Raw genomic sequence first — 26,167 nt, forward strand, 5'->3', positions numbered from 1 at the left:
ACCAAGTTCTGCTGCACTTTCCTGCCAAATATATTGCAGATTGGTCTCTCTACGAGCACTTCTCTCACCCTGGCTGCCCTCATCTCTCCCTTGGACAACTGCACGGCCCTGTAAACTGATCTCCTTCCTCCACACTCACCCTCACCTGATCCATTCTTCACATGCTGCCAGTCTATTTTAACTGTGTGGATCTTATCCTGTCAGTACCCTGCTTAAAACTTTCAGTGGCTTCTCTCTGCTCCTAGGATAAAGTTCACACTCCTAAGCATGTCTTACAAGTTAGGGTACCATATGATAGGGTCCTCAGTTAACCACACCAGGACAGTGTGTAAAGGCGTGCTATTAATAAGTACCCTGGGACAGTAGGCGTCCGGTCATTCTACTTATAAGATCCTTCATGGTCTGGTTTCATCAGCCCCGTTCCTCACTGCGGCTCCCCATCTTACCCCTACACACACACACACACACACACGTACACACGTACACACACACACACACACACACACACACCAGCTGCATTCTTTTGGATGTCCAGGTAAGCACATGCTATTCTGTGCGCCTGAAACACCCTTCTCCCCAGTCCTCCTTTGGCCAACTTGTAATCAACTGCTTTGAGTCAAAATAATTTTCACGAGGAAGCCTTCCCTGACTTCCACCACTGGCTCAGGTGCCCCTCCTGTGGTCCTAGCGCACTTTGCTCTTCCCTCATCAGAGTTCCTATCACACCAAGTTGTAATGTCCTGTTTCGCCCTCTAGACGAGTGCCTCGGGTAGAGAACCAAGGCAGTTTCCTCTGTGTTCCTAGCATCTAGCACAGCACTTGGAATGCGCTTACACTGTGTGCACTCTCCTGTCTGCTGAATGAGTGGGAATTGGGCACCACGTTGTCACCCTGACTGCTGGGGACATAAATGGGAAGAGGGGACCTGGAGTTCCGGCAGGTGCTTAGAGCCCTGAGCAGGTCTCCCTTCCCTCCAGCCCGCTTGGCTCCCCCTGGTGGCAGTCGGACAGTAGTGACAGGCCCCGTGGTTGGTGGCTGCAGGAAAACCATGGGAGGGGGAAGGGGCCTCATCCAGGCTGGGAAGGGTCCTCATCTGGGCTGCAGCAGACCTCCTCTCATTGTGCTCCTCCCCTGCCTCGCCGCAGCCCCTCCGGCACACTAAGTCTCTACCGACTGTGTCATCAGAGGCCCTACCCCAATAACTTTGAGGATGAGGACTACAGTTGGGTGGAGTGGCTCCAGGCTTGCTTACATACAGAGAACCTCTGCTGTGTATCGCCCGGGTGAAATGGACAAGCCTGGCTGCCCTGTTTGTTTCACAGTAAGTCCCCTACATATGAACCTTTAAGTTGCAAACTTTCAAAGATGCGAATGTGCGTTCACATGTCCAGTCACGTAAGTTAGTTCACGTCTGGCGTCCACTGTCACGTGCGTGCATCCTCTACAAGTGGTTGTGCTTTTGTGTACTTTACTGTACAGTACTGTGTAGAGTACAGTAGTACAGTGTCTTTATTTCAAGCCCAGGATGTCTGGAAGTAGTGTAAAAGCAGTAGTGATGTAGCTGGTACAGTACTACCCAGACATCACTGGACCGTTTTTTCAAGAGGGTATATAGAATTGAATCCAGCAAGGAACCAGAACCTGTGCCATCAATGTCAGGCGTGAGTGAAATTGCAGCTTGCCTTCCATCTCCTGTTGCTGACGATCCTTCAGCTCTACCATCTCCCACCACCCCTCCCTCCTCCAGTCAGTCACTCTTCTTGCCTCTTCACTCAAAGCCAGCCCCTGTATGCCAGCTGCTGTACTGTACTACTTTACTTTTCAAGGTACTGTCCTGTAAGATTAAAAATGTTTTCTTTATTTTTTTGTGTTTGCTTTTTATGTATTCTTTGTGTGAAAAGTATTATAAACCTATTACAGGACAGTACTATATAGCCGATTGTGTTAGTTGGGTACCTAGGCTAACTTTGTTGGACTTATGAACAAATTGGACTTATGAACACGCTCTTGGAACAGAACTTGTCCGTAGGTAGGGGACTTACCCTGAATCAAAACCCCAAGATGTGAGTGAGCTCATGGCAACTGTTATGGGTGAAGAAGCAACAAGACCCGGCTGCAGTGGCAAGTGGACACGCCAAGTGTGAAAGTGAACTTGGAGAATATAGAATTGAGCCATTTGAAAAAACAAAGCAGGATGAAGAGGAATGGGAGAAAGGCCTCTTGTCACTCTGCAGGGTTTCAGACATTTTTGATTCAAAAAGAGCCTTCCTCTCCCTGTTTTTAATTTTATAGTTGGCCACTGAGCTTTTGGAGAAACGTACTGGGGAAAAGAGCTTGGAGAAAGGGAAAGATGGGGAAGAGTCCGACTCTGGTGGCTGGCTTTGGTGTCCCTCCAGACATGGGGTGGGGACAGTGAGTTGTCACCAAGGGGCATACAACAGGTCAGCAACAAAGAGGATCACACCACGTGGACTCAGCTGGAAGAGGAGCCAGCCAGGTTTCTGAGGCTCTGGGGCGGGTAAGTTTACCAAGGGTTGGGATGGAAAAAGTTACCCTGCTGCTCTGTGTCTCCTTCCCTTTCACTCTGCAAACTAAAAACCAAGGGAACACGCTCAAGAACAGAGGGCCTAAGGAACTTCATGGCAAGATCAATGTCCTTCGGAACATCAAAGGCTAAGGGCGGGCTTCCCTGGTGGCACAGTGGTTGAGAGTCCGCCTGCCGATGCAGGGGACACAGGTTCATGCCCCGGTCCGGGAAGATCCCACATGCCGTGGAGCGGCTAGGCCGGTGAGCCATGGCCGTTGAGCCTGCGCGTCCGGAGCCTGTGCTCCGCAACAGGAGAGGCCACAACAGTGAGAGGCCCACGTACCGCAAAAAAAAAAAAAAAAAGCTAAGGGCATCCAGACAGGAGAGCTGGGGAGGAGTGATGGAAGGTGGTGGCCAGGCCCTCAGTGCTGAGACAGGAAAGCAGCCTCAGGAAGGGTGAGGCAGTGGGGACCTGTCCAGTCCCTGCAAACCCTTTACCTTTGCAATCTTAGAGGCCGTGTAGAGCAGCTACTCAACCATCATTACCACGGGTCTTCTGGGGCCGATTCAACTTCCTGAAAGCTTTAAGGAAAGAACCATCGCTTCTTCTTCGTATCACCCTCTGTACCCCTCACCCTCCATTTCAACGCTTCTCATTAATATACACTCACGGGGATTCCTGGTGGTCCAGGGGTTAGGACTCGGCAGTTTCAGTGCTGGGGCATGGGTTCAATCCCTGGATGGGGAACTAAGATCTCACAAGCCGGGTGGCATGCTCCCCCAACCCAAAGGAACAGTGAGCTCACCCCCATCCAAATGTACCAAATGTGACCATAGGTCAGTCTTCTGGTGATCAGACTTAAGGCAAACCCTCAGAAACTGACTTTACGCTGGAATTGCCTTGAGATTTGAAAACTAACATCTGGCCTCACATTCAATCTTCTCCCTGACACAGGTTTTTCTTAACAGCACAAAGGTTTTCTTCTGAGGCAGCTAACATCACCTGCCCCAGCAGAAACATCCCAGAAGAGCAACCCGAGAACCAATGGCAAGGCCCGATGGATCCTAACCCCGATGCGTGTTTAGTACAAGGGATCTGAATATGCCCGTTAACATCTTAGCTCCCTTGCCGCTGTCCGGCCAAGACTTTGGAAAAGGTGATTTAGAAGAAATATTTGAACGGAGCAAGCTTCTGCGGAACATCAAGCCTCATCTGTCATAATTTGGAGAATTTGCTTTATTCTTAAACAAGGAGTGTGAGACTCACCAAAAAAGATCTACAAGAGAAAACAGGCTTCAAAACGTGGCGAAAGAATACAGCAGCAGGGGGAGTCTTTAGCTGTAGCTCCACTGCCTTTCAACCATGACCATCAAGACAGAACCTGTTTCAGCCAGGAGTGTCCAGGGGCCAATGACTGGTTCTGAGGGGAGGGACACCACCGAGTGTGCTTTTGGATAAGCACGTGCAAAAGGCTGAGCCTTTTAGAACAGGCTTACTGTTGCCGGCTGTTGGCAAGAGGCAGCAAATGACTAACAGGCACATGATCGGTCAAGTCTCAGCCTGGAAATGAGGTGTGAATTAACTTCAGTGTGTTCCCACCGTATGGCTATGTGAATTCCAATCCCCAACTCTCCCATTTGCAGCTCCGAGAGGAAGGCAGCACAGATGACCCTGGTGACCTCAGTTACCTTGTGATCCGGGGTGGCGGGATGCTTTGGCCTCTGTAGAGGACTCCAAAGGCACAGGGCCCTCCTATAATCTCTTTTGGTTCTGTAATGCACTGGTCGCAAAAGGCCTTGTCAGGGTAATGGAAGTGAATCCCTGGCATAGGCAGGGCAAGGGAAAACCAGAAGCAGAGGAGACTAGGGCTCAGGGCTGCAGGAGCCAATCAACTGAAGAGCCAGCCATCTCAAGGCTGGAGGTGCAGACTAAGGCGAGGCTGGGGGCTGGCTCTACTTCCTGACTGAACGTAATGGCTCTCTTTGCAAACAGGGCGCTTACCCACTCAGTGGTCTCCAGTCCGAGTGGTGGGCCCCAGGGAGGCAGTGCAGAGCTTTCTTCCCCCGTCCTCAGCTTAAAAGTTGCTGGGGAGGTGCCACCAATAACCTGACTCCTTTTCGGTGGCCTCATCCCCCTCCCTCTCCCCGCCAAGAGCTAGTTAAGAGGGAGGCTGGTAGGAGGGCAGGTCAGTAGGGGAGATGACGTTTCTCTTTTTAAAATGTCAAGTTTTCCATGATTCTAATAACCTTCAGGTTAAGGGCTACATGCTATTAATGGGCAAGCTAAGTAAACTCTTGAGCAGAAAATGCTTTTATTCCAAACGTGGAAAGCTCCAACTTGAGATGAAAGAAACCTCTGATAAAGGCATTAGGTTCGAGGGCTGCCCAGCTCAGCCTCGGTCCAAGGAATCTCCTTTTCTCCAGTTCTGAGGGTAAGGGGAGGTTAGGGCATATGGGAAATCGAACCTGGTGATGCCTTTTGCTCAGAAGCAGTTACGTAGCTATTTCCTCTCAACTGTGCTCTCCCTGCAACTCCAGCTTTTGTGCCTCCTCCCCCACCCCTCCAGGTCTGTTCCTGCTACTGTTCCCCAGTCAAGAATCACTTGCCATCCAGCACACTTGGGTCTCTCCCACTGGAGAGAAAAAGAACGGCCTCAGTGGTACTTAGGGCACTTTACTGGGTGTCACAAGGAGTTGAATCTTGACCTTCCCCCCAGACATAGGGATCAAAGATGGGGACTGAGGGCCTTTCTTGAGGGCCTCAAAACCTCATCCTAGGAACTGGATTGCCCAAGGGGGCCCGGAGTACAGGTCTGATGTCAAAATATTCTGACATGGCAAGCCCTGATCAACTGACCCAGTACTTCAGGAAATAGCAGAATCAGCAAGTTATAGCATCAGTGCTCCATGTCAGCTTCTCCCAGAGCAAAGACTTGAAGTGAAAGAGGGCTAGAGGGTCAAAAGAACACACTTCATAGCTCAATTCAGTCCCTTTTCAATCACTTTTTTCAAAAGATCATTGTAAATATCCCAATATTCAACATAAAGCAAAAACAAAAGCAGAACCAGGCTTCAAAGGCAAGGGAGCACTCTTCACAAAGCTCCAGAAGCATTTAGCATCCCAAAAAGTCAGTGTCCTTATTTGACGATGCAAAAAGAAACTCACTTAACATTTTGGAATGCGCTATAATTAGAAGGGCTGAAATTAAATGCTAAATGTGTGTCAACTACTGATGGAGGGAAGTCTTATCACATTTGGCAAAATTGGCTCAAAATGAATAAATTGTAGAAACTACTCTCTTCCTCTGAGAAAATACCTAATTCCTATCACCAGGAATAAGAACCAGAGATCCAACAGGCATTATACAGCCTGTAATTCAGGTATAATGCACAGAATTACACTACATCTAGTTCTTAGTTAACCCCAGACAGCTTAAGGTCTTACAGTTGAATAAAACCGCTGCCGTGTCTACTCAGTGCAGTTAATAGCTTGGAAACAAAGAAGTAAGAGCTATCATTAGGCAGCCAAGACACCTAAACCAAAGCTTTGGCAGAGAGATCAGCACAGATACAGACCCACAATCGAACAGAAACTTTATTAGTTTCTTCTACAAGAGACAGTGACATCAATCTTTTTAACAGAAATCTCAGGTCATCTGAGAGGTCAAACAGGTCCAAGGAAGAAAGATGACAATTAAACAGTTAAATTACTCAAAAGGCACTACAACACCACCTAAAACCTACTACCGCAGTGGTAGTGGGCTAAGGAAGATTAAGCTACAGTGAAATAATCTCATGTAAATTGTTATAGATTATATAGCAGGAAGCGAGTTTGCTTTCCAGAAGACTATGGCACAATGATTACTTGGGACCAAGTTGATATTTGGCCAGGAAAAGAAGGTCAGGCCAAACAGAAAGGAACAGGGACAAAGGAGAATCCAAGTGACAGAATCCAAGCAAAGGGTGATGGATCAGGCTTTTTCCTCCCAAGAAGCATCTGTTGCATGGTGGGTTGCTTCCCCTCAGGCTCCTGCCCTAGAGCTGTTCCAGCCTTAGAGGGGCTCAGCAACCAGAGCTGGGTTCAGGCTGCCCCAGGCTCATGCTGGAATTTAGTACAGACTTTAGAGAACTTGTCACAAGTTCGGGGGTGGGGGGGCGCTGAAGCATTCACATGCAAAGTAGTCTGAGCTTCCCCAAACACATTCAGACACCCTTACACAACTTTTTCCAAAGTCTGACATCTTGTAGCAGCTGAGCTGTAGTTAAAGCTGCAAGGCTCACAAGATCAAAGAAGCCAGGACGAGACAATACAGGTAGGAAATCCCAGCAGTTAATCTCAGTCTTTCTCTAATGTAGGAGAAACACTCATATACCTGATGTGGGATGTAGAAAGCTACACTGTAACAAGCTGGGTCTTCTGCTGGATTTTTCATCAAATACCAAAGGAAAATAAGGGGCGGGACACACTTTATTTTTTAAAAGCCTCAGAACTTATTCTATTATAAAGGAACATGGCTGAACAGGTAGGAGACAGATTCCCCATTGTGAGTTCTCCTGATGGCTTCTGCAAGGATCATGGAGATGTCGATCACCTAGGAGGGCAAGGCAAGCATCAGGTTAGTATCATACAGACAGAGATGACTGGCCAGTTTGCAGACACTGATAAGCAGCCCGATGAGGGTCCTTCCTCTTAAGACTGCTGCACTGTGCTGTTTCCCCAAGGGAGCCCACAGCCAGCTGCTCTTCATACCCACATTTTAAATATAACCAACCACTTGGGAAAGAGTCAAAACGCTTATGGAGGAAAAACTCTGACTCAGACTCACCAAGATGGTGGTAAGTTGGCATTTAAAAATTCTTAGGAATGAGGAAAGAATATTTAAGCTGAAAAAGAAATCCTTAAGAATGACATCAACCCTCCAATTCCACATATTTCTAGTGGATTATATTTCCGTATTTCTAATGGAAAGCGAATGGATTACTGGATTACTGTACATATTTTTAATTAAGCAACAGCACTCAAACTTTATTGTCTGACAATAACCTGGGGAAATTAAAGTCCCGGTCCCATGGCCTCTGGTTTTGTAGGCCCTGGATAGAGCAAAGGAATCTGCATTTTAACGAGAACCCTAGGTGATTAACTCAGGTGGTTTCCAGAGCACATTTTGAGAAACACTGAAGTTCTAAGGAGCATACCGTCAGTTTAAAGGTTTTACATTATGTTTGCAGGGGCCAATAGTTAAGAGTGATACAGACAAACTGTAAAGCATGGACCTGGAAACTTGAGTGTATATCACAATCACTGGAAGAGCCTGTTAAAATGTAGAATCCTGGGCTCCATCCTCCAGAGGTTCTAGGTCTAGTTGTTTGAATTTTTAGACACGTGATCTTTTTCCTTTTGGGTCACAGATCCTGATGACTAAGCCTTGAGAGCAAAGGAGGAAATCTTTAGAACCCACCCAGACACCTAATTCAACACATGTAACCACCTCCTAAATACTCAGTGGAGTCTTGTTTTGCAAGAATCTCAGCCTCACCTGTATTTTAGAGCAATGCTTCATCTTATCCTCCTGAGGTATGGTATTGGTGACAACTACTGCTTCAAAGCATGCATTATTAATGCGAGAAATGGCTGGGCCAGAAAAGATTCCATGAGTCAGGATAGCATAAACCCTGGTGGCTCCAGCTGAGAGAAGTCTAGAGGAAAAAGCAGAGTTGATTAGGAGTAATCTTACTTGTCACTATAAAATCTGAGTTAGGGAAGAATAATGTCTTAGTCAACTTGGGCTGCCATAACAAAATACCACACACTGGATGGCTTAAACAGAATTTTATTTCTCACTCGTTTCTGGAGGTTGGGAAGTCTAAGATCAAGGTGTCAGCAAGGTAGGTTTCATTCTGAGACCTCTCCTCTTGGTTTGGTGGTGGCCACCATCTCGCTATATGCTTCCATGACCTCTTTGTGTGCATAGACCAAGAGGGGGAATGGGGGGTGGGGTTGGGAGGGAGCTCCCTGGTGTCTCTTCTCATAAGGGCACCAATATCATAATGAGGGCCCCACCCTCATGATGTCACCTAAACCTAATAACCTCCCAAAGTTCCCATCTCCAAACACCATCACACTGGGGGTTAGGGCTGAATTTTAGGGTGATACAATTCAGTCGATAGCAAGGAGAGAGAAACAGACTAAGAACTTATCTGAATAGGTTTGGATTAGTGTAGAAGGACTGTGGCACAGACTGCTATGCTCCACAAAATCTGTCTCCTCTTCTTCCTAGCACACAGCTGGACATTTCCTAGCCTCCCTTGCATAGTTAGGTGTGGCCATGTGACTTAATTCTGGCTATCTAAATGTAGACAGAGGCTTGTAAAATCTCCCATGGATGATCCTCCATGCTCCTTTCCCTTTCTGGCTGGCCAAAATGGAAATGTTAAAGATGCAGCACCACAAGACTGAAAGGGGAATACTCGCATTGGAGCATACCATGAACAAGAAAGAAACTTTACTGTGTTCAGGGAGTTGACCTGTTAAGAGCAATTAGCATTAACTTACTAATATGATAAAAGGAGTTTTATAAATGTATACTCCAGGATCCAAACCAGGAGAGCACACGAGTCTGTTTTTTTCTTTAAGCATCTATTATACATATATGCTAGGCACTGTGCAAGGCATGGATACCTGGAGATTTAAAAAACAAATTATGAGAAACAGTGCTGTCCATACTGGCTTGGATTATAAGCAGTGGGGAGCCACTTAAGGTTTTAAAGGAGGCATGAGGGGAATCCAGTCTTAGTTTTAGGAAGATAAGCAACTAGGGTGGCAATGTGAAAGATGGACTGGGGAGGTAAGAGACTGGTGACTGGCAGCAGAGAACAGAGGGAAGGCAATTCAGAACAGTGCAGGCAAACAATGAGAAGGAATACGAATGAAGGTAGTAGCTGCGAAAATGAACAGTCAAAAGGTAAGGCCAGGGATTCTAGCTTAGGTAAAATATAAATATGAGAATCTATTTCTGTCTCCTCAGGCATATGGATTTCTTACCTTAACTTGTTTTAAAAAACTACCAAGGGACATCCCTGGTGGTCGAGTGGTAAAGAATCCCCCTTACAATGCAGGGGACATGGGTTCAATCCCTGGTCAGGGAACTAAGATCCCACATGCCACGGGGCAACTAAGCCCGTGTGCCACAACTACTGAGCTCGCACGCCTCAACTAGAGCCCGCATGCCGCAAACTGCAGAGCCCACATGCTCTGGACCCCAAACGCCACAACTAGAGAAGAGAAGACCCGCACGCCACAACTAGAGAGAAGCCCATGCACCACAATGAAGAGCCTGTGCACTACAACAAAAGATCCCGTGTGCCGCAACTAAGACCTGACGCAACCAAAAATAAATAAAGTAAATAAATAATAAATAAATAAATAAATATAAAAAACTATTAAAAGTAGAGTACTTAGAGTGATGAGATAATTTTGGAAATATAGTGGTGACAGTTGCACAGCACTGTGAGTGCAACTAATGCCACTGAATTGCACACTTAAAAATGGTTAAAACAGCAAATTTCATGTTACATAAAGTTTAGCACAATAACAAGGAAAAATAAAACTAAGAAAATCTAGAGAAAAAAATAATACTTATCAATTTACTTGCACTGCAATTTTAGCCTAGGGTGACAAAAGAAAGCTAGTTATCATCTCCTCAATTCAGTTCCAAAGAGAAGCAGCAGGATTAGGGCATTCAGATAGCAGTTAGCTTTTTACTTCTAACCCCCAGCCCCACCACTAGGCACTCACTTGTCAGCTGCGTGGCAGATTGTACCACAAGTGTCAGCCATATCATCCACGAGGATGGCCACCCGGTCCTTCACATCTCCCACTAGCACCATGCGGTCCACTTCATTAGCTTTCTTCCGTTCTTTGTGAATCAAGGCAAAGTCCACATTCAACCGGTCTGCGATGGAGGTCACTCTGCAACACAGGGTATTCACAGTTAAAACATGTGCGTGTGCGTGTGTCTTAGGACAAAGAAAGGAAATAAAGGATGGGCTTGTTTTCTGGGGGAGAAGACTCCCTGAAACCCAACAGTTCCCAGGGTTGGAAGAAAGCAACCGGAATTGACTGGCATCACAAACTGGGTTTCAGAGACTAATGCCTCCATACCCTGAGAGCAGTTTATGAATGTATTAGTCAAACTTAGATTACAATTCATTCTGGGTTACCGTAGGGGAAGACAGACACCCTCACCAGTCCCAGGAAGCGGTATAATGAATGCTAGGGCATGTTCGTTTACTAGACTGGCAGCGAAAGGGGAGAGAGAGATGACTTGGTTAACTAATGCCGGGAGTGTAGATCACCCCAATTTGACATGCAGATGTGGTGAGAAGTGAACCTGAACTTGGTGGGAGAGGAGCAGTACCCAGCCCATTCCAATGCCCACGCCCACATCACACTCCCCTCAGTGATCCACCAACTGTCAATGTCAACTGTACCTGGACACCAAGCTTGGGAATTCCTTTAAGGACTGCTAGAAAAAAAGTTTTACCAATTAACTGGGCAAACCAGGCATCTTGCTGTACAGCTCAAAGCACCTCCAAATCAAAACAGAATTCCGTTTTTTAAAATTACAAGGCAATACAAACCAGACTAGAAGGTGGGATAGAAAACAAATCTTTCTGGCGACAAAGTACCATGTAATCACTCAAACAGCAATCCATTCAGTGTATATGACTGTGGTGCCCCAGTGACACATATGGCCACACTCCACCATGCCATCCTTTTTATGTGTGAAGAGGCCTGTGCTTTGCATTTTGTTTTTTAATGTAATACTGATCCAACCAGAGCATTATGTCCTATTTCCCTTGTGGCTTATGGTCACATATCTCGAGTTTGTGCTGAATAAGGGAGAACCTGTGACCACATAATAAAGAACAAACAAGACTTGGACCACACCTAGGCAACATTTACACCTGATCTAAACAACCCATACCCTGTGCTCTCCTTTCCTACTGCGTGGGCACATAACAACATGAGTTACCAATCTGGGACTTCCCTGGTGGTCCAGTGGTTAAGACTCTGTGCTCCCAAAGTGGGGAGCACAGGTTCGATCCCTGGCTGGGGAGCTAGGATCCCACATGCCGCATGGTGCAGCCAAAAAAAAGTTACCAATCTGCTTGGAATGATTATTTAGCCGAGGCAAATGCATGACCACCTAGTTCAAGCATCCCAAACCGTCCACACTCCATGGTCAACAAACTCAGTGACTGACAAAGTGTAAAGAGCTCAAAAAAGTCACTCCCTATATCCTTGACGGGAGGACTACGTGCAAGTCACAATCACACAGGAATCTCTACCTAGTCCAAAAACCCTGCCAAGACAGACGTGATAGCCATTCACTTTGAAAATCTTTCATCACTAAAAGAAAATTATAAACAAACAAACAAAATCATTTAGCAATAAGCCATCTACTGAAGGCAGTTTTTCTGTACCCAACTTTGGAAGGAAAATCGTGCTTGATTACTTATTTCAAATGTGACCATTTTCTCAGTCTCTGTGGAAGATGATTTTCACAAGTGTGACAACCACCGTGAGGGGGATGTGTTTTAGGCTCCGTCTCTAGTATTACAGATGGTAACTAGTGACAAGGGACTCACAAAGCCATACATCTGGCTGGAGAACAGAACTCAAGCTCTCAGCTTATCAGTTCTGTTGAAGCTCCTGAAATAAAGAGGTTGTTGAGAAACAGTCATTGAAGACTTGAATGGCTTTTGCAAAGATCTGAATTCGCGTTTCCTAATCATCTGTGTTTTGTACCTCTTCATTCCATTTCCACAACAAGAACATGTGTCACGCTTTTGAATGCATTACTAACGAGGGGGCCGCTAAAGAAATGAAAAACTCTTAGTCTGCACCACGTGAGCTGAAGCAGTGCAACTGGCAATCCCTGGCAATCAGTTTGTTTAGAATGTTCAGAGCTCGGCTTAAATAAAATCACCACACTTTCTTTTCCTTCCTGCTTAATATTTTAATCTAAAGGATCAAAAGGGTTTAACCAACCGTTTGGAGGTATGTAAAAGCTTACTTGTTCACTATTATCATGGGCTTTGATAGCAGGTGCCATTCATTAGAAAACCAAATTCCTCCCCCTCCTGATGGGTCACAGCGCTGTTGCTAGCCCTGCAGCGCTGAGTCACTGTTGGGTTATGGTCAAGCCCACGATGCCAGACTATTTTGGGCACCTCTGCTGTCTTTCAGGTAGTGACTCAGGCCAGTAGAAGAGGAGTGAGTAAAACCATATCCAGCCCATGTCCTAGCTACTGGCACATCCAAGTACTTAAAAACTGTCACTTCTCAGTATCTTGTAATAACCTATAATGGAAAAGAATCTGAAAAAGACTATATATATACATGTATATGTACATATATATATACACACACATATATCCACATATATCCACATATACATATATATATATGTATGTATACATATATATAGTCTTTTTCAGATCACTTTGCTGTACCCCTGATGCTAACACAACATAGTAAATCAACTATACTTCAAGAAGAGCAAAACTCACTTCAATAGAGAAACATCATTTTCTGACACAACTGTCTGAAAGCTTTCCCCAGTACGTTGGGAATAACATGACTTTCAGCCATACCTCTTAGCTCCTCCAGCATCGGGTGAAACAATCGTGCAGTTCCTCCATTCCGAGATGTTCTCCCTTATCCACTTGAGGACAGCTGGCTCTGCATACAAATTGTCCACTGGGATATCAAAAAAGCCCTATAGAAAGAAAGAAGTTGGGTCAGTTTTGCTTATGTTCCTTCTCTTCCATTTACAAATAATGAACACAAAGAGAATAGTAACTTGCCAACAGAATACTTTACTGCAACATTCAAACTGATCAGAAGGCATGCCCGGTGTGGCAGACTGTAAAAACAGCCTCCTCGAATCTGGGCTGTGTAAGAGAGCCCAGCCACGATGGGCAAAGCCAGGCCTCGGCTACACCACAACTGACCACAGGCACATGAGCAAGCTCTTGGGAAAAACGGCCAAGTCCAGCCAAGACCAGAACTACCCAGCCAACGTGCAGACCCACGAGGTAATAAATGCTTACTACCTTATGCCACTAAATGTTGGGCTGGTTTGTTAAGGAGCAAAAACTAACTGGTAAACAGGTTAGAGATGCTATGGTATATAAACTTAATGGAAGCCATTTACAATAAATGGTCACAGTAACTAGAAGTCAGGAGATCTGTGTTCTAACACTAGTTGCTACATATTAGTTGTATTTCACAACTAATCTGTTCCCCTTCTATATAATGGGTATAAACAGCTGTCCCATATCTCACTGAATTCCCAGAAGCCTCCAATGATAATGATTGCAAAGTCTCTTCAAAAAGTATAAACTATAAGGTGGTATTCTGCTCCCCTAACTCTGTTTAGGATAGAAAGTAGGCTCCAATATCTATGGCTCTAAATTTAATGATGACAATAACAGCTCCCATTTATTTCATATCTTTCATGAGCCAGGTGTTATACTATGAATTTAATATCTTATTTGATACTCACAATAACAAAGCAGTGTGTGTTCAGAGAAGTTAAATAACCTGCCCAAGGTTACAAAGCTAGTTAGTGTCAGAGCCAGTATTCAAACTAGGTCTGATGCCAAAGCCTACATGCTTCCCAGAATCCCAGACGGCCTCCCTGTCCAACCACCCAACGTGGCTAAGATCATGATCTATGCTTAAGGTGAGGATGTTGAAAATGTCATCAATGTCTAGTTTATTTGAGCTGTACTTGGGCAGTTTTTGCTTCCCTACGGTTTTCAGCATTCAGTCCTCTCCTACCCCCTTTCTAATCCCTAATAATCCCTAAGCTAATACTTAGCTTCCACTGATACCTGAATTTGAGAAGCGTGCAGGTCCATGGTGATAATATGATCCGCGCCTGCTACAGAGAGCATATTTGCTACAAGCTTGGCTGAGATTGGAGCCCGGCTCTAAATGGAGGGGAGGAAAGAAAAAAAAAAGCCAATTTGAGAAACAATTCATTTGCTCAAAAAGCACTTATTTACTGTGCACCTACTGTGTTTAAGGTACTGTGCTACCAGGAAATTCATAAAAAGCGACATAGCCACTGACTTTGAGTAGATCACAATCTGGCACAAGTATGAAGTGGATTATCATTTTTCCAAATCAAGATACATATTTCAGAAAAGAAAATACCTTCCCCACCTTTCTTTTTCTTCATGTACATATTTTCTGCCTATTCAAGTGTTTCCAATGCTCCATTATTTAAATTAGGCAGACTTTAAAAATCTTTTTTGAAAGAATTCTATTAAAATCTCTTTTAACACATACATACCCAAACCTGTGTAATATCTAACGTGTCAACATTTAAAGACACATCACAGGATGGAAATTATAGTTTTATTTTATAAATTACACCACTCCCTTACTCATCCGGAGGCCAATGTTCCAGTAACCTCAACCCCCTTTAATAACAGGTAAACACACCTGGCTGCACCATAAAATAGCAAGGCCCATGCCCTTTACTCTACTCTGTAGGAGCACTGTATTTTACTGAAATAAAAATATCTGGCCTTCTCAGGCATTGTATATAAAATTTGGGCATCAATTACAACAGACCTGCAAAGTTTTACATATATGCTTTATCCTCTAATACTCCAAATAAGGTGAGATGTGTGTGTGTGCGTGCGTGTGTGTAATGAGACCAAGTATTCATGTAACTGACTTCAAGTTATATGAAGAGGTCACAACTAGAACCAAGAGGGTCCCAGAGGAGCTACCATAGTTTAAAAAAAATATTCTACTCCATGGGAGCTGGTGCTTAGTCTTATTGATACAATGAAAAAATAGCAGTGAGTTAGCCAAAAGTCACATACATATGACTGGAATAAAACAGACAGACTGCAAATGTGTTGCTTTATACAAACCAATCATGCCAATTGTTTTGAAAATCAGGTAATGCCTAAGATAAAGAAAATAATATCCTCTAAATATACATTTGATAATTAAGGAAGTTTTTTGACTTTGGGCAAGTGCTCCTGCTTCCCCTGATTTTAAAAAAAGAATTAAAGGGGAAAAAAAAAAGAGATTCCGCTCCTACCTTATCCTTCTTATCCTGCCGGGCATAAGGGAAGCATGGGATGACTGCAGTAACCCGACTGGCTGAAGCAATCTTGCAGGCATTGATCATGATCAAAAGTTCCATTAGATTATCGTTGATTTCACCGCAGCCACTCTGAACAATGTAGACATCCTCTCCACGCACACTTTCGCCAATTTCCACACTACAGGAAAAGGAAGGACAACAAAAACAATAGATTTTAAAGCACTATACTGTACAGCTACAGACAGTAAGGTCTAAAAAACACAGCTTCCCCACTAGTATTATGCTATGAATGGGTTACAGCTGCATGTGGCCTTGATCCCCTCAGACTTCAGGAGATTCCCCAGAGGAGTCCCTCTAACAGAAACAGTTTACTGCCTCAGTTTACTCCAGTGTACTATACAGCTATTACCTGCTTTTATAGGTGACATGACATGAAAAAGATTGGCTAAGGTACTTAGAAGTAACTGGACTATAATTTCAGTAGGCAGGCTGTATCTCATTTCATATATTGAATGCAAATCTGATATAGCATCTATGACTGTCACAATCCATATATAACAAAAGAAGTAGAAAGCTCATATAAGGAATGAATCACTACCATTCTATAATGATGCCTTCTACAGAAGACAGTAGTATATCTACCACATTGGCAGTTCACTGAACAAATATTAAATGTTCATCGCCAATCACTTTGCTTGGTGCCAGGGACACGATGGAGAACAGATGTGGTCCCTGCCTTCATTCTATGCTAACTGTACTCTGGTCCAATTAGTAATTCTTATTTTAAAAAATTCTACAGGAAGTTATTCTAATTATGGAGTAACACTATATTTTACCATAAAATGAAAGTTTTAATATTCATACTTGGATCCTTACCAAGAATAACTTATTAAAAAATAATAACCTCAGTGACACCTCAAAGCAACACCATTTCCCCAATTAATCCTCTAGGTGAGGTGGGGTGTGTGTGTGGGTGTACGGGCATGCATGCGTGTGTAGCGTGTGTAGGCAAGTAGACCAGAACAGCTGATAACCTGTACTGATGAAGAGAAAAACTTCTTCAACAGGAAGTAATTCCATTGCCAGAAGCTGATATAAGAGCTAATTATTATTTAAAATTTATTCCTTTCCAATCCAAGTAACAATTGTTACTTAGTTCCCCAACTAGAGATTGAACCCATGCCCTCGGCAGTGAAAGCACCGAGTCTCCAATCCCAGGATCCTACTTTTTAAAAAATGGGGTTACCTTATATTGTAAAGCAAGAAAAATAAAAGCAAATGGTAAAAATCAAACCAGAAACCAATTAGAACAGGGAAGTTGAGATTCCTGGTAGCCAGAACAAAGAGGAAAACACATTTGTTCGGGATGTTTGGAGGTAAACCTTCAGGCACTGAAAAATGGGCAAAATAAACCCAAAGTAAACAGAAGAAAATATAAACATAAGAGCAAAAACCAATGAAGTTAAAGACAGTAAAACAATAGAGAAAAACCACTGAAACAAAAAGCTAGCTCTTGGGGCCTCCCCTCGTGGTCCAGTGGTTAAGAATCTGCCTTCCAACGCAGGGGAAGCGGGTTCAATCCCTGATCAGGGAACTAAGATCCCACATGCTGCAGGGCAACTAAGCCCATGCACTCTAGAGCCTGCGTGCCACAATTAGAGAGCCCATGCGCACCACAACTACTGAGCCCTTGCACTCTGAAGCCCATGCACCACAACTAGAGAGAAGCCCGTGTGCCGCATTGGAGAGCCCATGCACTGCAACAAAAGATCTCACATGCTGCAATGAAGATCCCACATGCTGCAACTAAGACCCAATGCAGCCGAATGAATAAATAAATAAATAAATAAATAAATAAATAAATAAATCCTGAGAGGGACTTCCCTGGTGGCACAGTGGTTAAGAATCCACCTGCCAATACAGGGGACACGGGTTCTAGCCCTGGTCCAGGAAGATCCCACATGCTGCAGAGCAACTAAGCCCGTGCACCACAACTACCAAGCCTACACTCTAGAGCCCGCCAGCCACAACTATTGAGCCCACGTGCCACAACTACTGAAGCCCGCATGCCTAGAGCCCGTGCTCTGCAATGAGAAGCCACCGCAATGAGAAGCCCGCAACGAGTAGCCCCTGCTCACCGCAACTAGAGAAAGCCCGCGTGCAGCAATGAAGACCCAATGCAGCCAAATAAATACATTAAAAAAAAATCAACCAATTGCACTGTATGGACCTTATTTGCATACCAATTCAAGCAAATTGTTTAAAAAACCCACATTTATGAGACAAATGTGAATACTGGCTAATTATTTGATATTAAGAGATTACTGTTAATTTGTTTCAGGCAAGGAAATGGTATTGTGGTTAAGGAAGTGTATATGGGTGATATGACATAATATCAAGGTCTGCTTCAAAATAATCCAATTGTGGGGGGGCTGGGGGAGGGGGAATAATAAATGAAACAAGATTAGCCGTGAATTGATAACTGCTGAACTGGGTGATGGGTGCATGGCAGGGAAGTCATTTACTATTCTCTCTACTTCTGTATATGTTTGAAATGTTCTATAACAGGAAGAATGAATGAATGAATGAATGAATACCACTCAGGATTAGGCTGCCTCTTGCATCTGCTCACTTATGAACCTTCTGCAGGCCTGCTATTGTGAAAATTTAGAAGACTGAGGTTTATCGTCCCTCACAAAGTAACTCACCTCACACTAGAGGTAAGCGGGTCCAATGTGTTTCTTCAAAAGGTTTTGACAGATCTGCTCATACGCTTTTACAGATACCCAGCTGACAGATATTTAATTTGGGGTGGAAGTACAACTTGATGGGTCCACCAGGATGCAATGGCTACAAAGCATTTTACGGCGGGATCCTGAAGTAGTGATGCTGAGCAACATGATGAACCGAACAGCAATTTTGTGGACCCCAAGACACAGCTGAACAGACATCTATTAATCACCAAGATCAGCCTTAGGAAACAAGTAAATCTGTCAGCAATGTCAACTATGCTAATGCCAAAATTGCTTTCTGGAGACATTGTTTTAAATTCAAATGGACAGGCACGAGAGGGCCAGGGAGGGCTTCCTGGGAGAGCAACTTGCATGCTATCCAAACTGTAGGCCCTAGAGCGTCACTGTCCAGTAAGGGAGTCACTGGCCTCAAGTGGTTGTTGAGCACTTGAAATGTGGCTAGTGTGACTGAGGAGGTGAACTGAGATGCACAGTAAGTGTGAAATACCACACCTTACTGTGAAGCTGGTATAAATAAAATAAAAAATATATCGATTTTTTATATTGATTACATGTTAAGTTTTTTTTAAAAAAAACACTCAGATGGACAGGACTAAATAACACCTTGTAGAGGTGAGCCTGCTCTGCAAGTTCCTCACTGTGGTGGGCCCAAACAAGAGGCTGCGGGAGTTTCAAGGGACTTCCAGATCTCCTTTACTAACGCTGCCTGCCCTTTGAGAGTTTCCAGGCTGAGTCCCTTCTGTGTTTTATGGTGCACAACTCTAGGGCCCTGACTGAGTACTTCAAATATCTAGCAACTTCAAAACTGAAGAAATTTTATTTTATTTTTCAAGAAAATTTTATTTTATTTTATTTTATTTTATTTTATTTTTCACTCCCTGCCCCTCCTGCCACCTCACCTCCTTGACCAAGCTCTCCACTTCTCTGGGGAAGAATGAAAGTCAGGCATATTGATTGCCAATAAAAAGCCAAACGTGTCCTCTACACCTGGCGTGGGAAAACCTATGGCTCTTGTTCCAGTCAAGAACACAGAATATCATCTGTGCTCCAGACATTCACTCACCAGTCAGACTGTTTGATTAGGAGCCAGGGAAGAGCAGTTTGAGAACTGATCCAAGACAGTATAACGGACGGGCTAATTATCTACTCTAAAGCTGTCTTATTATCAAGTAAGACCAGAAAAGAACATATTTAAGACCATGGTGGCTTATCTCTTTTTACAAATGCCTCAACTACCAAAGTCAATATAAAAAATATTCACACAATTGCTTACATTGTTCATTATGCTACTCGGTATCACTATTTAAGGATCCCACCCATAAAATTCATAGAATTTTGTGCCTGGAAGTATCTAAAGAGTTTTATGAAAATGAAAACTACATAATCCATTGCGTATGCCTTTATCCCTTTGGCTGCCGGGAAGCCAAGGGATACAGTTAAAGTAACACTAAATCAACTTCAGTAATCACTTTATGCCAAATTCTTGGCACAATTACTATAGTCCTTTGTTCTAACAGGCTTCTGATGTATCTACTTAAACTTTTTGTGCCTGTGACTATCATGAAACACTTTAAGTCCTTTCTTGAAAGCAGGTAAGGTATTAATTACAAAATTAAATTTTCACTGCCAACTTAAACATCAGAGAGCATTTGCTAAATACATAACTTTAGTAGAAGGGATTTTTTTTAAAAGTATATTCTAACATCACATAAGGTTTGAAAAGTAATTCTTAAAAAAAGTCACCAGCTCACTACCTAACAATCACCAGTACCATTTTTGTATTATATCACCTAATAAGCAACCAAAAGTGCAGCCGTTTCCCAAAGCCACACTTAGGACTAGCACGTACCCTCAAGCACAGGATGTTATGACCAGACATGTATCTAATAACTTAAAAAAGTTATTTAACTATATTAAAAATAAAGTGGTACACATAAACTAGGACACTGCCTTGTTTTACTGTACATAATTCTAATCTCACTAATCAAGACCAATCTTTCCCTCCAGTTAGTACTATGACATACAGACTTGCATAAAGCCTTTAAAAAAGCCCATGAAGTATACTTAGATTATACAGCTCGGTCAATAAACAGTTCAGTGAATCCCAAAAAAACCTTAATATTATTCTTATGGTTTCCTCTAAGAGATGATAAGTTAGGCAGTGATGGATGGTAGAAGAATTGATGGTGTGCCTGAAACCTGTTTGCTCTTAATATCATCTACCACGGCAACGAAGAGCAGCGCCAGCTGGCGTGCAGCAACAAAGACCCAACACAGCCATAAGTAAGTAAGTAAGTAAATAAATAAATAAATAAATATATATATATATATATATATATATATATATATATTAAAAAAAATCATCTACCAGGTGGAAAGACCTGGTTTAGCAATTGAAAGGGTAACAATCCTTGTTCTTTCCCTCTAGCTAATGGTATGTCCTCCAAATGGCTTTGGGCCAATGATTCTCCCAGCTGTTCTGGGGAGGCCAGACGACTGGCTATGTCCATCCAGTGAGAAAAACTGGCTTCTCCTTTACCCTTTCCTTTAGCATCAGACATAATTGCATCTGACAAGCACAAAATGTTAAACATAAAAAGGAAATAAAGTGAATCTAAAAGTGCCTTTTGATTGGTGGTATTCTTAAGAAAATCTCAAGAATTTAGATGGATGTTGGCACGTGCAAAATATATGGGATTAACTAACAAAGGTTATAGTTCTTAGGAAAATCCTAGGCAACCAAGGTTAAAGTCATCCCCCTCTCAGCCTATCCAGAGTAATCAAATAAACCAAAGTTATTTAACAATACTGAAGAGAATTGAGTCCAAAAATTTAGTACATATAACAAGAAAGAAACAGACTCACAGATATAGAGAACAAACCAGAGGCTACCAATGGGGAGAGGGAAGGGGGAAGGGGAAGATAAGGGTAGGGGATTTAAGAGTTACAAACTACCATGTATAAAATAAATAAGTTATAAGGATATATTGTACAACACAGGGAATATAACCAATATTTTATAATAACTATAAACGGAATATAACCTTTAAAAATTGTGAACCACTTTGTTGTACACATGAATCATATAATATTGTACATCAACTATACCTCAATAAAAAAAATTTAGTACATTTAGAAGTTTCAAAAGCCAGATGAATACTGTAACAGCAAAAAATTTAAAGAAAATACTCAAGAGTTGGGCAAGTTACTTAACCTCTGAATCTTAGTTCCTTCATCCATAAAATGGGGATAGTAAGAGTACCCCCTCAGAGCAGTGTTGAGGGGATTAAATATTAGATATGTATAAAGTGCACAGCATAGGAACTAGCACATTTTAAGCATTCACTATTTACTAATTATTAATACCATCATTGCTGATAGCAGAACTCGTTCAACTTTTCTAGAAAGCAATTTTGGCAATAGGTATTAAAAAGCCTGAGAGGGACTCCCCTGGTGGCACAGGGGTTAAGAATCCGCCTGCCAATGCAGGGGACACGGGTTCGAGCCCTGGGCCAGGAAGATCCCACATGCTGCAAAGCAACTAAGCCCACGCACCACAACTACCGAGCCTGCACTCTAGAGCCCGTGAGCCACAACTACTGAGCCCACGTGCCACAACTACTGAAGCCCGAGAGCCTAGAGACCGTGCTTCACAACAAGAGAAGGCACTGCAGTGAGAAGCCCGTGCACCGCAACGAGTAGTCCCCGCTCACAGCAACTAGAGAAAGCCCGCACACAGCAAGGAAGACCCAACGTAGCCAAAAATTAAAAGGAAAAAAAAAAGCCTGAGAAGTGGTGAATACCCTTTAACCTAGTAATTCCCCTTTTAGATATTTATCCTAAGGAAATAATCAGAAACAGTCAAAAGATTTACATTCAAGAGTTTTCATATAAAGGAATCAGATCAAAACTTTTAAATATCTAATAGAGACTTGGTTATCTAAAATTATAGTAAAACCATGACAAGACTATACAGCTATTTAAAACCATGTAGACTAAATATTAAGAGGAGAAACTACTCAAAATATATTGCTGAGTGAAGAAAGCTATAAACAACCTATCTTACTTTTTTAAAAAAGTACATAAACAAACAAACATCTGGAAGTTCATATATCAAAATGTTAAGTTTATCTTGGGTGGTGGAATTATTTGGGATGTCTTTTCTCCCCTCTGTCCTCTTCTATATTTTCCACATTTTCTGCAATACCATCACCACCCCTTACCAACACTGTGAATTTGTTAGACAATTTTCTAAGAACTTTACTCCTATCTCATTTAACTGTCACAATAGACCCTCGGTAGATGCTACTTTAGAGATGAGATTACTGAGGCAAAGAAAGGCTTAGGATTCAAACCCAGCTTCTCTGATCCCAGAGCCTGAGCCTTTAACCTCTCATAGCTATTTGTGTGTGTCATACACCCACATATATGTATGTATGTTTCCTCAGAAAGAGGACAGCAGGGGTTTCCCTGGTGGCGCAGTGGTTAAGAATCTGCCTGCCAATGCAGGGGACACCGGTTCGAGCCCTGGTCCAGGAAGATCCCCCATGCCTCGGAGCAACTGAGCCCGTGCGCCACAACTACTGAGCCTGCGCTCTAGAGCACGTGAGCCACTACTACTGAAGCCTGCACGCTCTAGACCCTGCGCTCTGCAACAAGTGAAGCCACTGCAATGAGAAGCCCTCGCACAGCAACGAAGAGTAGCCCCTGCTGGCAGCAACTAGAGAAAGCCTGCGCACAGCAAAGGAAGACCCAACGCAGCCAATAAATACATAAATTAATTAATTAATTAATTAAATCTATCTATATATATAAAACAAACAAAAAAAAAACTGGACATCAAAGGATGATCCTGACTTCAGAAGAAAGCTACTCAAGAGAGCATCAACCCCTAAGATCCTGCCAAATTGCTGCAAAAGTCTCATTTGAGGATGGGCTCTGCAGTTCCCCATCTGATGACCCAAAGCACCCACTGAGCTGCCCTGTCCATGATCTTTAGATCCCAAGAGTCACACAGGGCAGCAGTTACCACTTATGCAGTGCAGAAAAGCCAAAGGTTTGGGAAGGGAGGTGAGGGGAAGCTCCATAAGCAACATATTCGATTATGTTCAATGAAGATTTCAGAACATCTAAGGAACCAAAAAGCTAATGATTAAGCCAGAAACAAGGCAACTTAACCAGTCATCAATTTTCCACATTGGGCTTAATCTTATCCAATGTTTCCAAGCATGTTACTGTCCAGTTGTTTAAAAATGAATTCAGGGGCTTCCCTGGTGGTGCAGTGGTTGAGAGTCTGCCTGCCGATGCAGGGGACACGGGTTCATGCCCCGGTCCGGGAAGATCCCACATGCCGCGGAGCGGCTGGGCCCATGAGCCATGGCTGCTGAGCCTGCACGTCCAGAGCCTGTGCTCCGCAACGGGAGAGGCCACAACAGTGAGAGGCCCGCGTAACGCAAAAAAAAAAAAAAAAAAAAAAAAAAATGAATTCAGCCTTTTATTTCAGGGAAGTACACTGGGACTCCTGCTAATTCAGATAAATCAATCAGTAGAACACTGAAGTGTTCTCCCCCTCCCCTCTCCCAATATAGCCTCAGGTCCTGATGTGTTGCACTAGGCAGAGAGTCCACAAAGAAAAAAAAGTCTTTGTATTTTTTCATGAAGCATAGGAAAAGGACTTAATAGTCACAGTTCTCTAAGGGGAACCAAAAAAACCTCTGAATGAAAATCATTCTTGTCCCCTAGCTATAGTGCCACTTGCAAAGTCTGGTCCTGTTTTGTTTTATTACAGCCCATGAGTCATAATGCTGTGGTTAAAGCTAAAGACAACAGCTCAGCTAGCCTTTCGACTAAGGTACTGCCTGGTTACAAATGGCATCAGTGTTTGCACTATCATTTGCATCATAACCAATGGTACAATGATCAAGAATCCAGAAGGAAGCTAGCTGTCCACTACAGATAATGCTTTTATCAGCAGGGTCTACAAAGGATAGGGGGAGTTACACTTTGGTAAACAGTTTAAAGAAAGAAAAAAGGGAACAAAAGCATTTAGGAAAAAATGTTCAAAGCAATCTTCACTAATTTAACTGATTCATTAGGTTTGGTGTAAACTTTCCCCTTAATAGAGGACTGACTGTAAGACTGCGGGCACTGCTCTGATTTGATCAACAGGGTACCAACGAAACACAAAAAAAACACCTAACAGAACCAGAAGATGCTATGTTTAGGTGGAAGGGGTATTGAAAGGATCAGGTGACCAAGCTATCTCTAAGATGGCCCCAAGGTGCAGGAGCACGGTGGAAGTGAGGGGAAGGTGCAAATTTAATTAGCAAAGCAATGAAAACAATTCATTGCAATGCTCTACGCATTCCCAGCCTTCCACTCCATGACCTTTTCTCGATTATCTTAATATTCAGGGATAAAACTGTTTCCTAAATCCCCCGCACAACGTTATAAGTGGGCAAGTTCAGGATAGACTTTGGTACTGAAAAATATGCTTTTGTATTGTCTGTACCAGTAGCTACACTTGGGAAGGTCAAGGATTCCAGAATTAAGGTTCCCTAAGATTTTCTGGACGGCTCAAACTGAGATGCTGGCAATCAGGATGCAGTTAATGCATCATTTTATCCGAGCGACTAGAGTTAACTTAAGTATGGCTCCGAGTCTAAAGATGTGAAAAGCCAATGCTTGCCAATAGAAGGGAAGTCCTCAGTATTAATTTTGGCGCCCTCAGTACATAATGTCAAATTCCCTCAACAGGAAATCCGACCGACACCGTTTCGAATTGAAAAGCTACTTCTTAGACTCTAGGAGAAGCACTACGAGGGTTCAGTACGCAGTAGGATCTCCCAGGCAAGCTGGTCTAAGAGCTGAAGAGAACCCAATCTGGTCTGGATGGCTCAAAAGCGAAGCGACAAAGCCACGTGTCCCCACTGCCGAGCCTAGGCGTCTTTTCCCTCTAGCCGCTCTAGGCAGCCACCATCCCCGCCTTGGGTCCTCCAGCCCTTGCCTTCAAACCCAGTAGCTTCGCCTCCTGCTCCATCTTGACTCCACCCAACCGCACGGTGAGAATGAACGTGACCCTCCCGCGAGAGGTGAAATAACGGAAACAGCCCGTGGGGCACGCTTGCCACAGAGCTGCCCCGTACCCCCCCCCAAAGCCGGCCCTTCGGAACTCACGCGGTGGCCCCATCCCCCTACCCTCTGCTGCCCAAGTGTCGCCTGGCCGCCCCGGCAGGTGAGGCCGGTCGGGGTCCCAACTTCATCCTCACCAGGTCTCCTGGTTGCTGAATTTCTTAGTCACCACCTTGCCCAGCTCCAGGCCCAGGCGGTCGGCAATCTTCTGGGATAGGTCCTGGTGGGAGCTGCCGCTGAAGATTTTGATATTCGGCATCTTGGCCAACTACCCTAGGCACTCTTTGCTTAGTGATCGCTGCTGCTGCCGAGACCCGAACCGAGTCGGCCCAGAGACTCAGTACTAAGCACTTCGCATTGCTACTCCGCCATCTTACATTCCCGCCGGCGCGCGGCTCTAAATTGCCCAGCGCCGGGTAGGCGGAGTCAGCGGGGAAGTTTACACCCCGACCTTTCCGATTAGCTGAGCGCCGGCGAGGGGCGGGTCCTGGTTGTAGTTCCGCCTACCCCCGGCTGTCTCAGGGATTCACTGGAGGCCCTGAAGGGGGCGAGGCTAAGGAATCGCCCCGCCCCCTGTAGCGAGGCAGTCCGAGAGGGCTGACTAAAAAACGCTGAGA

General features: G+C 43.9%; 1 protein-coding gene across 1 annotated transcript; it reads right to left on the minus strand.

Moving 5' to 3' along the window:
* Positions 1 to 6,104: 6,104 nt before the first annotated feature.
* PRPS1 (phosphoribosyl pyrophosphate synthetase 1) lies at positions 6,105 to 25,948 on the minus strand. The gene is made up of 7 exons (XM_081221479.1): positions 25,688 to 25,948; positions 15,661 to 15,844; positions 14,432 to 14,530; positions 13,187 to 13,311; positions 10,323 to 10,496; positions 8,065 to 8,224; positions 6,105 to 7,119 (listed from the first exon to the last, which is right to left on the minus strand). Exons 1-7 carry the CDS (start codon positions 25,807 to 25,809, stop codon positions 7,027 to 7,029), a joined length of 957 nt encoding a protein of 318 aa, XP_081077605.1. The 5' UTR covers positions 25,810 to 25,948; the 3' UTR covers positions 6,105 to 7,026.
* Positions 25,949 to 26,167: the final 219 nt, after the last annotated feature.

This window comes from Mesoplodon bidens (assembly GCF_964165515.1).
Source record: "Mesoplodon bidens genome assembly, chromosome: X".
NCBI classification, from domain to species: domain Eukaryota; kingdom Metazoa; phylum Chordata; class Mammalia; order Artiodactyla; family Ziphiidae; genus Mesoplodon; species Mesoplodon bidens.